At 39.7% G+C, this 13098-nt stretch overlaps 1 protein-coding gene across 2 annotated transcripts; it reads right to left on the bottom strand.

Moving 5' to 3' along the window:
• Window positions 1-9380: 9380 nt before the first annotated feature.
• Window positions 9381-11205, bottom strand: LOC147895274 (uncharacterized). Of its 2 annotated transcripts, XR_015541996.1 has the most exons (3): window positions 10161-11205; window positions 9556-9940; window positions 9381-9524 (listed from the first exon to the last, which is right to left on the bottom strand). XR_015541996.1 is itself a non-coding variant. In XM_087383688.1 (2 exons), the coding sequence occupies exons 1-2, from the start codon at window positions 10725-10727 to the stop codon at window positions 9695-9697; spliced, it is 813 nt and encodes a 270-aa protein (XP_087239814.1). In that variant the 5' UTR covers window positions 10728-11205; the 3' UTR covers window positions 9381-9694. The 2 variants fall into 2 exon arrangements, 1 of the variants encoding a protein (XP_087239814.1); XM_087383688.1 differs by having other exon boundaries at window positions 9381-9940.
• Window positions 11206-13098: the final 1893 nt, after the last annotated feature.

Genomic DNA, 13098 nt, shown 5'->3' with positions numbered 1-13098 from the left:
TATGAATTGGGAAAAGGCAAGGTGCTCCGTCGGGTGGTCCATCCCATGGAGACTAGGAGAGTCCCAGGAATGTGTCATGAATGCTCCGGTCATTTTGCTTCAGCGATCATAGCTAGGAGAATTCTTAATGCAGGTTACTTTTCGCCATGCATCCATAAGGATGTATATGAATGTCACCACTGGAACCTATTAGCTTGAGGATGTTGATGGCATGGTGATACCTGGACGCACCAATGAGTATCGCCTTAAATTCTTCTACACTCAACCACCTTGAGGGCCAGCAGACCCTCTCTGTCACTAGAGAGGATTTACTGGGGGGGGAAAGATGTGGCCAAAAATTAATATTTTTCATTTGGCATTGGTATTGTTTTCTTCTATGCTTGATAAGAGTTTGAGTATCAAGTGATAGCCTAGCGGCTCTCACTTATTTTTATTTTCTAAGATATTGTATGGGATTGAGAGGATGAGTGGAATGGATCATTGTAAATACCATAGTTATGAATTATAAATACCTTGGTATGGGTGAGAGTTATTTGTGTATGGGATATTATGGGGTTTTTAGAAAATAGGAAGAGTGAGTCATATAAAGAGGTGGGCTCATGTCCATGTGTTCCAATAATATAAGAGAGATCACATGCCAAGCGTGTGGAAGGCATGTGGAGGAGTGTGGAGTCAAGAGGAATCCTTCTAGAATTCCTATGTGGAATAAGGAGGATGTGGACATATGGAAAAGAGAGGGTCCCTATGGGCTCCATGTGGGGAGACTCTTGACTTTCTCAATATTTTAAGAGTCTTGAGCATCTTTTGATGGGAAACATGGCAAGAGTAGCTAAAAAGGACATGGATGGTGACATACAGGCTTATGTGATTGCAAGCAGCAATTGTAAATGGGTGAAGGAGGGTGACAAAATTTCTATAAAAGGAGCCCTCCTCTCCCTTGTTCATCATCTCTTCCACCATAAGGCCTCATGTTGATGTAGCTTTAGTCTCCTCAAGCCTCTTCCATGAGCCTTCTCTCCCTCTTGTAGATATTCTCTTATGTAGACTCTTGAGTCCATTTCTCTCTAGTTCATTCTCTCTCTATGAGTAGTCTTGGAGCTTCTGCTCCCTCTTGTACGTATGAAACCTCTTCTTCTCCCTTGTGTTTGTAGTATTTTGAGTTGCATTAGAGTGAAGTCTCACTCTATTGGTAATGAAGGTCACTTCAGGTGTTTTTCATGACAGTTTGACCCCCTATCAGTATATTGCTCATAACTTTTTGCTCGGTCGTCTGATGTGGATCTTCGTCTTCTTTGCAAGTGCGTGTCATCCATTGACCAAGGTAGAAAGTATCCGAGTAGCTCTTTGAATACTTTGTGTATCCCACACACACGTCTTTAAGCACACCAATAGACTATGCCACTTGTCTAGAGTTGTGTGGAGAAATTTCTTGTAATAGCCCACACTTCCCAGCAACAATTATTTCACTTTGTCACTGGTCAACATGAACCCTTAAATGACCTCTTTATTCTAGGCGCACTACTTCAGTTCTCTAGATCTCCTGGACTAACAACTCATCAACTCGTAATTTAGTGGACCCTCCCCACCAGTAGGATCATCAAAAAGTTGACGCTTTAGTTCACTCATCCACAACTAGCCTAATGTTGATCGGTGCTATCCCAACCCTGTGCAATGCAAGTGTGTGTCATCCATTGACCAAGGTAGAAAGTATTCGAGTAGCTCTTTGAATACTTTGTGTATCCCACACGCTAGTCTTTAAGCACACCAATAGACTATGCCACTTGTCTAGAGTTATGTGGAGAAATTTCTTGTAATAGCCGACACTTTCCAGCAACAATTATTTCACTTTGTCACTGGTCAACTTGAACCCTTAAATGACCTCTCAATTCTAGGCGCACTACTTTAGTTCTCTAGATCTCCCAGACTAACAACTCATCAACTTGTAATTCAGTGGACCCTTCCCCAGTAGGATCACCAAAAAGTTGATGCTTTGGTCCACTCACCCACAACTAACCTAAGGTTGATCGGTGCTATCCCAACCATGTGCAGTGCTCGATGAAGATGCTCACTCTTGCAGTCCCTGGTGTAGCTTGCTTGGGTGACATAAAACATGCTAACATTAAACACTCATAGTTTGGGAATAGTTGTTGAAGGGAGAACCATATGGTGATGGGAGAATCGAGTTCATGTTACTGAGGAAACAATACTGAATGCCCAACACTACATATGAATAGACAAAGGAAAATAGCTTGTATTGATATAGAACCAAGAGCCGCCTCAACTTGCAATGAACACTCGTCGCACTCTACTCTTCCCTTCTCCCTATTACAAAGCCTTTTTCTTTAACTAAGCAAACCACCTTCTAAAAGACATCGCACTTGGTGCGCCACACCACTTCTTGCTATTGGTTGGACCGTCTGCAATAACCTGCACCTCTAACTGTGAATGAATCTTGGTCCAGAAAGTTCCATTGCTTGAAGCTTCCAGTGCTTTTGAGTGAGACTACACTCGGTAACTGCACTCGTGTTAGCCTTAACCTACACTCCTATCGGCCCCCCACTCGAGGGCCAACACCAATAAAACCTGTTTATCATTAGGTAGTTCATTAGCTCAATGGTTACAAGCTCATCATGAATGCCCACATGAATACGGGCTTTTGAAATGCGATCATGTCAACACCACGTGATCACAACGTGCAAAAGCCTCATTGTGGCCAATAAATAATAGATGTGACTATCATGTGAGTTCAATACAAGGATATATTTAATTTCTTTTTTTCTCACATTTTTATTTATATTAAGGGTGTCATAGCAAAAAGGATTTTGGAAGCAATTTTACACATTGAATAGTAAAAGTATTAATGAGAAATTCAAAGATAAGGGTTTTACAAATACGCCTTAAACGCACGTGATCTATAGGGTTTATCAATAGCGACCCCCTCAAGAGAAAACCCTAGCTCTAATTTTAACTTTAGTTTAATTAGGTTTAGATTTTTAATTTGTATAGTTAAGTTTAGTTTCAAGCATGTATGTTTTGCCATTCTCCAACTTTTCAGGAATTGATGGCAAATACCAAAGTAAAAAAACTACTTAAAAAAACAACAATAGATCCACAAGAATACCATTACCTCCACTGTGTAGTTAATTGGAAAACCTACACATGACAACTGATGTGAATTCTAAATGTAGTACAAACACAATAATGACAATAAACTTTGTTAGCTTGTTTTAAGTTGAGAGTAAGTGCTCATGAGAGGCCTAAGGCCTCACAATTGTGGCTCCATAATGGGCATAAATTGGCAATTTGAGCCCAATTGCTAAGCTATATAGTCATTTTTCTTTTTTTTTTTCCTTCATTTTCTTATTGTAACATTTTTGCAATAGTCGTTTTGGAGGAGCAATGCCTTACAAAAAATGATCACATATCTCTTTGAGCAAACTACTCATGGAAATTTTGTTGAAGTGCTCATGCGTTGCTCAAATCAATCATGTTTTGGAGGAGCAATTACCTCAAAAAATTGACTACGTGGTCAATTTGAACCAAGTGCTCATGAAAATATTGTGAAAGTGCTCATCAATTGATTAAATCAAATAAGCGATCACTTTGCATCAACTGCTCATGAATTTTTTTTCAAATTGCTCGTCTATTGCTCAAATCTATCCAGCGGTACTCTGAGACAATTATTGATGAATTTTTTTTCAAGTGCTCATGTGATGCTCAAATTAACTGCACGGTAGTTTTGGAGGAGCACTAAGCTCTAGAACAATCATGTGGTCAATTTGAACCAAGTTCTTATGGCATTTTGTTGAAGTGCTTATGTATCAATCATGCAGTCAATTTAGAGCATCCTTTTTCTCCAAACCAGCCATGCAGTCAATTTGAGCTTGAATTCTCAAGGAATATTGACGCAACGTATAAATGATAACATTAACTCAAGGTCTCTATCATTTTAAGAAGTCCATAGTTTACCCAATGTGTAAACATATATAGTGACCTTGTAAGTATAAATAAATCATGTCTATAAAATTTATTAACTTCGAGTCAAGATTTAAACATCCACTCGGAAGGAGATTCATTTTTGGTAGTGAGAATATCAGCTTGATTCTCGTAGTAGGACTAGATTGAAGTAGTCATTAGTAAACCAAGATCACCAAGCAAGTTACAAAGCCAAATGCCCTTAAATGTGACAGTAGCAACAGCGATGTATCTGGGTTTATCCCCAATCAATGGGCCACTACACTTTGCATTTTGGACTACCATACAACGAAACCACCTACAAGCATAAAAACACAACTAAAAGTTGACTTTGGGATTCAATATCTCCTCCAAAATCCACATCTGACCAACCCTAAATAATAGGAGCATTTGAGTCTGAACAAGAAATGGCCACAACTCAAGTATAGAATAAGTTAATAGGAAAAACCATGATTGAGGGAAGCACCAAATGGGTACAAAAGTTCCCCATCTTAGAAATTTTCATGTAGCAAGCTCATCAAGAAGTGGGAGGAGATTACTTCTCCACAAACATCATAGTAAGCCAAATTCTAGCACATAGTTGTGGTGGAGTACCATATATGAAGATGCCATAGTCACTAAAATAAAATCCTATTTTTCTTAGTGTGGGGACAATAAGAATTCTACATATAACAAAACCCCTTGATCTTTAGAACTAATAAGCCTAGTGTGGAAGCAATGTTTAAAGCCTTAGGACAGGTTTGGAGGAAGACATTTGGAGGTACCGTTTGTGTCATGATATGAATACTATGTTGGTAGATGATACTCCATATTAGAGACATGTGTGAACCACCTCCAAAGCTTCCAAGGTCATGGTAATATTATCAAATAACTTTTAGATTCAATATAGTCAATTGTACAATATTATGAGCATTCCTTCCTTGAATGATATTTTCTTAATACGACAGCCATGCAATGCCTTTCTCTTTCATTTGAATATGCTATGCTAAACACAAGCCTAAATTTGGCGTAAGAAATTCCACTTGCACCTATTCTTCTAAATTGAAGGCAAGCTAGAACAAATGTGCTGTGAGCTTGACTGCCTTTTGGTAGGCTCATAGTTTTATGTGTTCCCAATCATTTTGGTGTTTGTTTGTGGCTTCTGAAGAATTAGTTTGAGCACCTTATTTGGTGCTTTTCCTTGACCATTTACCCTTGGGTATTACATTTTTCATTTCTCCTTTGTCATGATTTCAATCACCAATTTTAATTCAGTTTTTCTCACATGTCATTTATATAAGGGTATTGCAAAATGGATTTTGCAAACAATTTTACACATTGAATGGGAAAAGAGTGCATTTTGTTAATGAAAAATTCATAGATAAGGATTTTACAAATAGTCATTAAACGCATGCGATGTATACGGTTTATATATAGATAGTGACCCCCTCGAGGCAAAATTCTAGCTCTAATTTAAAATTTAGTTCAATTAGGTTTAGATTTTTAATTTGTATAGATAAGTTTAGTTTCTAGTATGTATGTTTCCCTGTTCTCCAGCCTTTTAGGACTTTATGGCTTCATAAGATACCTCGCTATGATTCTTGATATGTTGTCCTACAAGGATTTTGATTTGGCACATTTGGTGAGACAATTGGTCACCATCATGTTTTGGTTTCCCCATAAATGTGTTGGGATTTTAAATGGAATGATGAAGGCCCATTCCAATATTTGGGAAGGTTGGTATGCTTCAATGGCATTTGATGTTGGAAATTTTCCTCTCTATCCATTGGCATGCATTTAGTCACAATATGTTTCCAATTTGTAGTTGGTGATACAAGGTGAATGGATAAGAAAAAAATCTATTGAAGGAAGATGGAGACAATCCATTTGAAATTTCACTTTGTTGTGGTTAACATAATTAATGCTTCTGGCAAGAACGCGGGTATTACATGCAAATGAGATAATTTATAGTATGTGTCATGGAATGAAATAAAAATATCGAATAAGTAAGAAAATAATGAAAATTGGAATGGACAAGACATAATCATTCACCTTAACAATTTCAAAGTAAATTGTAAACACCCATTTTTTTCGGTGCAATGTGAAAGGAAGAACTTTGATTGAAACATAATGTGAAATAGCATGATGAGTGTAACTATACTTTGAAATAAGGAAAAAACTAGTCAAAAAGTTCAACAAGTGGTACTCAATGACATGAAGAAAAGTGACCATAATACTTAACAAGTAGGACATATGTTTGGTGAACCACCAAAATTATATTAGGAACAATGATCCCACAAAAGCAAGTGAGACTTGAAATAGTCTCAAAATTCTTAAACAATCATTTTTGAAGATATATGCCATAGTACAGTGGTGATGGACTCAATGCCCACCAATTGCGATCACCAAATTAGGCCACTTGATATCACCAAATTAGTCCTCATGACATTGCAACATTGGTCTTATTATGTGATAGTGCATCACACTTGGATTTAGTTATCATCACCACTAGTCATTAGGAGATCAACTCTCAACATGAGGATATTTGAGCCTCACAATAGTGCAAGAGACATTCCCAATCCTTGCCATAGAGCATGAGTAGATCATATTGTGGAACAATAGTTTGAGAGTTACTCCCATTCATGGAGGCTTCTTCAAAGCTTAGTTGGAAGATGTTACAAGCAAAATGGGTGAGCTAGTTAAAGCTTCTATGTTGAAGACAAGAAGATCATCAGATCAAGAGTGTCCTTTTCAAGCTACCTACCTACACGATCATCAATTGAGATGGGGTGAATCTCATTTTTACACTTTCTTTTTAGGTTAAGATCTTGCCATAGTTGGAATTACACTAAAATTCCATTGTAGTGACCTCGTGCCCAATCAAAGATCAAGTTAGCAAGTCAAGTTTGAAACGGGCCTTGTTTTGTGACTCTAAGAGCTACCATGGAGGGCAACCTATGTTAGCATGTGCACATCACACTACCATGGTTTGATACAAATGTATAACCTTTGATATGCTCACTTGCAGAATGTTGGATGGTCAAGAGTCTGTCTTATTAGAGTCTCCCATTAGTAGTTTCCATACAACATTTAAAACTTAAAATTCAATAATAGTGACCACATGGATCCTTGTTGTTTGTGATACTTTACAACCTGTAGCGAGTTCCATGTGGGTAGGGAACTTGAAAAAAGCTTTATTTTGTGACTCTAAGAGCGTACCATGGAGGGAATCTTATGTTAGCATGTGCACACCACACTACTAGGGTTTGATACAAATGCACAACCTATGATAATGCTTGGTGCACTTACCCTTTAAGTACCATAGCACCTGTAAACCTGCACTCCAACAATTCTAACTGGGTTGCACAGAGAATTGATAGAGCAGCCCTATAGAATAGGAGATATCTGTTGGTTAGGTACAGCAGGCTGCCCACCATCCTCCAATACTTGCTAGACCTCCACCGCCACCTTGCAATCCTTCATTTGGAACTGCTTGAGTAACTCTAGACAATATTTCTCTTGTGAGATGAATATGCTACCCTTACTCTGACCTCAATACCAAGAAAATAATGGAGAGATCCCAGATCTGTCATTTCAAACTCCAATAGAGATCTTTTTCCTAAGGATCAAAGCATCCACATACAGGATCAATACCAGCCTCTTCCTTCCCTCTGAAAACAGATAAAGATTGGCATTTGAAGGACTTCAAGCCAACCCAGTCTTGAAGAAGAATTCGTCGATCGGCTGGTACTACGCTCTCAGGGTCCCTGCTAATGAGGATCTTCTTGGTTGTTAGATCAAAGAGACAGTAAGCCTTGGACTCTCCATTGGAATTTCCTAACTCTCCTCCTCTGGCTCGACTTTGTCTCCTCAAAGACCACGTCAATGCAGGGCCTTTTGCTGCTGCTGTCCTGCACCTATGCTGCCATGCAGGCTCCCGCACTAGGACCTGCATCTGACTCTGCTAATGGTGACCTGATCCTTGATCCACCCATGGAGAAGAACCCTTCAAAACTCTCCAGGGTGTGGTGTGTTTATCCTGCCCAGGTGTCCCTCCCCTTCAGTCCAATGCCACCGATGTCCTCCTCATATGGGGGCTCACACGTGGGAGATTGACTTCTAACAACTTGTACTAAGTGGGATAAATATTGCAAAAAGAAAGATTTCACATCAATCCCATCTACCTCAAAATTAATCCTCTACAATTAAAAGACTTCCCAGAACGTTATGTGTGGTTCCTTTTCATAGAATCACACATGTACATTTCAATCCTGTCAGTCCAATGCCACCGATGTCCTCCTCATATAGGGGCTCACACGTGGGAGATTGACTTCTAACAACTTGTACTAAGTGGGATAAATATTGCAAAAAGAAAGATTTCACATCAATCCCATCTACCTCAAAATTAATCCTCTACAATTAAAAGACTTCCCAGAACGTTATGTGTGGTTCCTTTTCATAGAATCACACATGTACATTTCAATCCTGTCAGTCCAATGCCACCGATGTCCTCCTCATATGGGGGCTCACACGTGGGAGATTGACTTCTAACAACTTGTACTAAGTGGCATAAATATTGCAAAAAGAAAGATTTCACATCAATCCCATCTACCTCAAAATTAATCCTCTACAATTACAAGACTTCCCAGAACGTTATGTGTGGTTCCTTTTCATAGAATCACACATGTACATTTCAATCCTGTAAAAAAAGGACCTAAGAAATGCAAGACTCAACTTACAGCCCACGAACAACGATTGTCCTCACGGCCCCCATCATACATATGCACTTTTTATCTTCATATCCTAACAAGTCACCCAATGGTATGTCATTATCAGAGGTCTTCATTCCGAAGTAGCGTGACACATACTCAGACCAAATACTATTAGGACTCTTGACCTTAAGATGTCAGTCTTTGAAAAAGATCATCATAGGGAGCGACCTCAATTTGAATTACTTTCAGATGGGTACCAGCAGATAAACTGAAGATATTGTTTGCCTAGCCCTAAGTTCACTTGAATCAATCAGTATCATCAAGCAATCACATAGGTAGAGCTGTTGCTCTCATGAATCAGGCCTGGATAATAGATACGTATGTCAGGGAGGGTAAAAAGGAGGGTCCACTCTTGGCTCCCTTTGACTTTCGTCTGACTTTAAGAGGAGCACCTCACCTTTGGACCCCAGATCTCAAGTATAGTTAGCAATATCTCTGTCATGGTTGGGCCTATTGATAATTGGCACCATCAAAGTTAAACAATCCCAATGTACAGCTTACAAAGCTATTGCTACATTTTAATTGAAAGCTAGATGACATCGATAAACCCATGGTTGCGAAAATTAGAAAGGAAAAAAAGGACTTTGTGCAAACGTCTTGTTGAAAAGACATGTCGACACCTCAAGAAGAACAATTTTGAAAAAAGCTTTTAACTTATTGCAATGGGTTCCAAAAACTCTCCAACGCTTGGATGCAGAAGAGATCAATGAAACGATTTGGAGGTTACAAGGTTCACAAGATTGTTTAACTTATGAACAAAATGTATTTAGTATTCAGTCTCATTTCCAAAGCGTGCCTCTTAGCATATACATAATGGCTTCAATCTCACCCTTAACGAGACATAATGGCTTCAATCTCACCCTTAACGAGACTATAGTAAATTCGAATGGGGTTTAGAAATCTTTTGGTAGTCAAAACCCTGGCTGCAGAAATCGTATACCTCTTTGTCCAAAGCATTGGCCCGCTGATTACTTTGCTTTCTTCTCTGCTACCTCTTTTGGAGGTACCGGTGAAGGCTTATCATTGGGAGGTACCGGTGAAGGCTTATCATTGCCAGTTGTACTCTTTGCAGCAGTAGAAGCGGCTTTATCTTCAAGATATCTTTGAAATGCCCTCGGTATAAATCTTGGGATGATGAAGCAAAACATGTTTACGTTGAAATAGATGATATTGGCTGCAGCGAGCCCCCTTCCAAACCAGATCCAGGCAAAATCCTGCTTTTCAATCCCCATTGTATTCAGGTTAACCACACAGTCTGTACACCCCTCCCTTCCTCTTTCACGCTTCCACATATCCAAGCACAAGGTAGATATGTAGATCGTATTGTAAAATCAATAAATGATTGCCAGGACTAAGATGATGGGCGCGTTATATGAACTATCCCCTGCCATGTCCTATCGGAGAAAAAGGTTTCAGTATAGACAAGCAACTCACCTTGAAATTCGTGTCCGGAGGTAAAGTTGTGTTGTAGAATACATCGGTCACCCAGTCTGCCAATGAGAAAATCCGGCGGGCCGTGTAAACAGCAACTAGAAACGCTCGCACAGGTGGAGACCAAACGGCGAAGCTGCTGACGAGATTCTCGGTCAAGACTTGGACCGAAAGAAGGAAGAGGTGAGGGGTGCACGCCTTGACGGCTCGCTGGTCGCCCCTAGCAAACCCTCCCAGGACATATGAGAGAGGCAAAAACAGCCCAGTGACTGTCCCCAGGGCGACGTAGAGCTGAAAATTTCTGCTGCCGCGGAAGACTTCCATCCGAGAGCCGTAGCTGGGGAAGACGAGACGTGAGAGAATGTATAGATATGCAGTTACAAAGACTGGGAAGAGGAGATCCACAACAGGGACGAGGCCACTCGCGGAGAAGACGATGATGAAGGCAACGAGCTGCAGCTCGATGGTTTGAATGGATCCCATCAATCCTCGGGGAGCTCCGGTTTCTTCCTTGTCTCTTGCTCGTGTTTGTGCTTCGGGAGGGCCTGCTGCTAGCGAGAGCCCAGACATCGTGCAGTTGAATGGTTGTTTGTAGAGAGATCGAGGAGCTGGGAGCTGGGAAGATGATTGGAACTGCTGCCAAAGCTTGAAATTCTGACCAAAATGGAGCTCGCAAATGCAAATCAAATCAAAATCGAAGGAAGGAGACGATCAATCCGCTCTTATGCGCAAGATCAATGCTGCCAAAAAGCTTGAATTTCTGACAAAATTCGAGTCTACTCGCAAATCGAAATCAAACGCAAAGGAAGGAGACGATCAATCCTGTTTCGTGCATAGGTGCCGGAGCTTGAAATTCTTGACAAGAATGGGGCTCGCAAACACATTTTAGTCGCAAATCAAATCAAAAAATCGAAGGAATGAGACGATCAATCCGCTCTGGTGCGCAAGATCACTGCTTTGAAATTCTTACGCAAATCAAATCAAAAATCGAAGGAAGCCGGAGACGATGAATCCGCTCCAACCCGCTTTCGTGCATAAGATTAGAGCTTGAAATTCTGATCAAAATTATAAATCAAACAAAAATTCGAAGCTTTTGTTGTTGTGTTGAAACCAGAAGAGATTCTTCCACTATTTTCAAAGCTGTCACAATTTTGACATGTGTCTTTTGAAAGCCACTTTAAAGTGCATTCCCACCCACTTGGCACGGCGGTGCCACGTCACGCAGTTTGAGCGTTCACCCATGATTAGGGCTGCTACTCGGGTCCGTCCCGGTGCTAGAGCTGGAGTTGCAACCAACCCTAACTTCTACTGCAATAGCTGCTGCCGCTTCTCAAGCGATGGTTCTAGTGTTATTGTTGAGGCTACTCGGACTCCTGTTGCCCTGGAGGCTCTCGGAATGAGGGCAAGTACTCCCCTTTTATAGGGCAAGGAGGCTGATGTCAGCCACCTACAGACTCTGATTGAAAGCTCAAAGTTTTTAGACGTTTGGACATGCTAGTACACATTGATAGCATAAGGGAGCATGGACACAAGGAGATCAAGCATCATTAATTCGCAAACACTAGACATGCTTAAAATAAATAATGATTTTCATTGGCCCGGTTCTAGGTTTTAGGCCCACTATTTCACACGTCCACACCTTGAGCGGCCCTTCTAGGTTGCCTGAGATTAATTCCTAGCGAAGAACTTTCTAAGTGAAGAAGGCCTATTGCCATGTGGAAGAACACCCCTTTTTCTAGCAAACATCAGGATGAATGCGAATCCTAACTAAGCTAATTGCTCGTATTCAATTCCCCCGAGAAGCCCCCCTCCTGCTTGTCAATGTAGGCCATTGCAATTTTGTCCCTCGTGGGAAACCTTCACAAAAAAATGCTTGACCCATCGATGAATGTGTCTAGACCTTGCATAGACATTTTTCTGAATGCTCTTAGAGTGTTATAAGGGTCAGATATCATTTGTATGGCGGGGCAGCATGCATGGTTTTTGATTGTTTACTATGCATGGTGCACGTCTCAAGAAATCGTGCATTGATCACTTATATGATTGGTGCAGGTGTCCTGTGGTCATGAACTTGGATTAAGTTTGATATACTTACTAAGTTTCATAAAGATAAGAGATCACTAGGGCATTCACATTTTTCATTTTGGTGTATAAGTTTCGAACAATTGTGCATTTGTATGCTTATATATACTTATATATGTTCCATTTGCACAAAAATTTGCATAGACCTTTATTTGAGTAAAATCTAGGTAATTACAATCTCATTGATATAGGACTTGATTTTTGGGTGATGTCAATTGCCATTATAAAGGTTCCTCTTATACTCTATTCTAGTACTATTGCCGCATCTAAGCTGGATCCTCTAAATAACCTTCCAACAACTTTGTAGCTTCTCAACATCCAATTGACCTTTCCAATTACCAAGGATGCGCTAATTTTATGAGTAGAAACCTATGAGTAGGTTTATTCGAGCGTGTTTTTCAAGAGATTTAAAAAATTGTATTTCTTAAAGAAACATGGTTTTTACACTTTTATTTTCACTACAACTAGATCCCTTTATCATAAAAATATACAGAATTGTCACTCATTCAATTTTACATAACAAAAATTTTCTTCTTCATAGACATCCTTTGTACCCCTGTTATTACTTTTAAAAGGTGTTGCAAAATAATTCCTTTAAGAAACATCCCTCATAATCACTCTCAATGTAATAATATTATACATATATAATTACTTATTAAACACATTTATATCAATATGACAAGAGCTTTCTAGTGCTTTAATAGCATAAATAGCAAGATATTTATGGATATGTTTCTAAAAAAGTTTTTTTTTTTTGCAAAAAGAGACTTCTATTAAGTATTAAAGAAAAACCGTTAGAGCAAGCTCCATACGGGATACATCATGCAATGCACGAAAAGCTCAAGAGCCAAAAAGAAAG

Source organism: Dipteris shenzhenensis, chromosome 13, assembly GCF_047967505.1.
Source record: "Dipteris shenzhenensis isolate YYH24624 ecotype China chromosome 13, Dip_SZ_1.0, whole genome shotgun sequence".
Taxonomy (NCBI): Eukaryota; Viridiplantae; Streptophyta; class Polypodiopsida; order Gleicheniales; family Dipteridaceae; genus Dipteris; species Dipteris shenzhenensis.
This window is presented reverse-complemented; position numbering and strand designations above follow the sequence as displayed.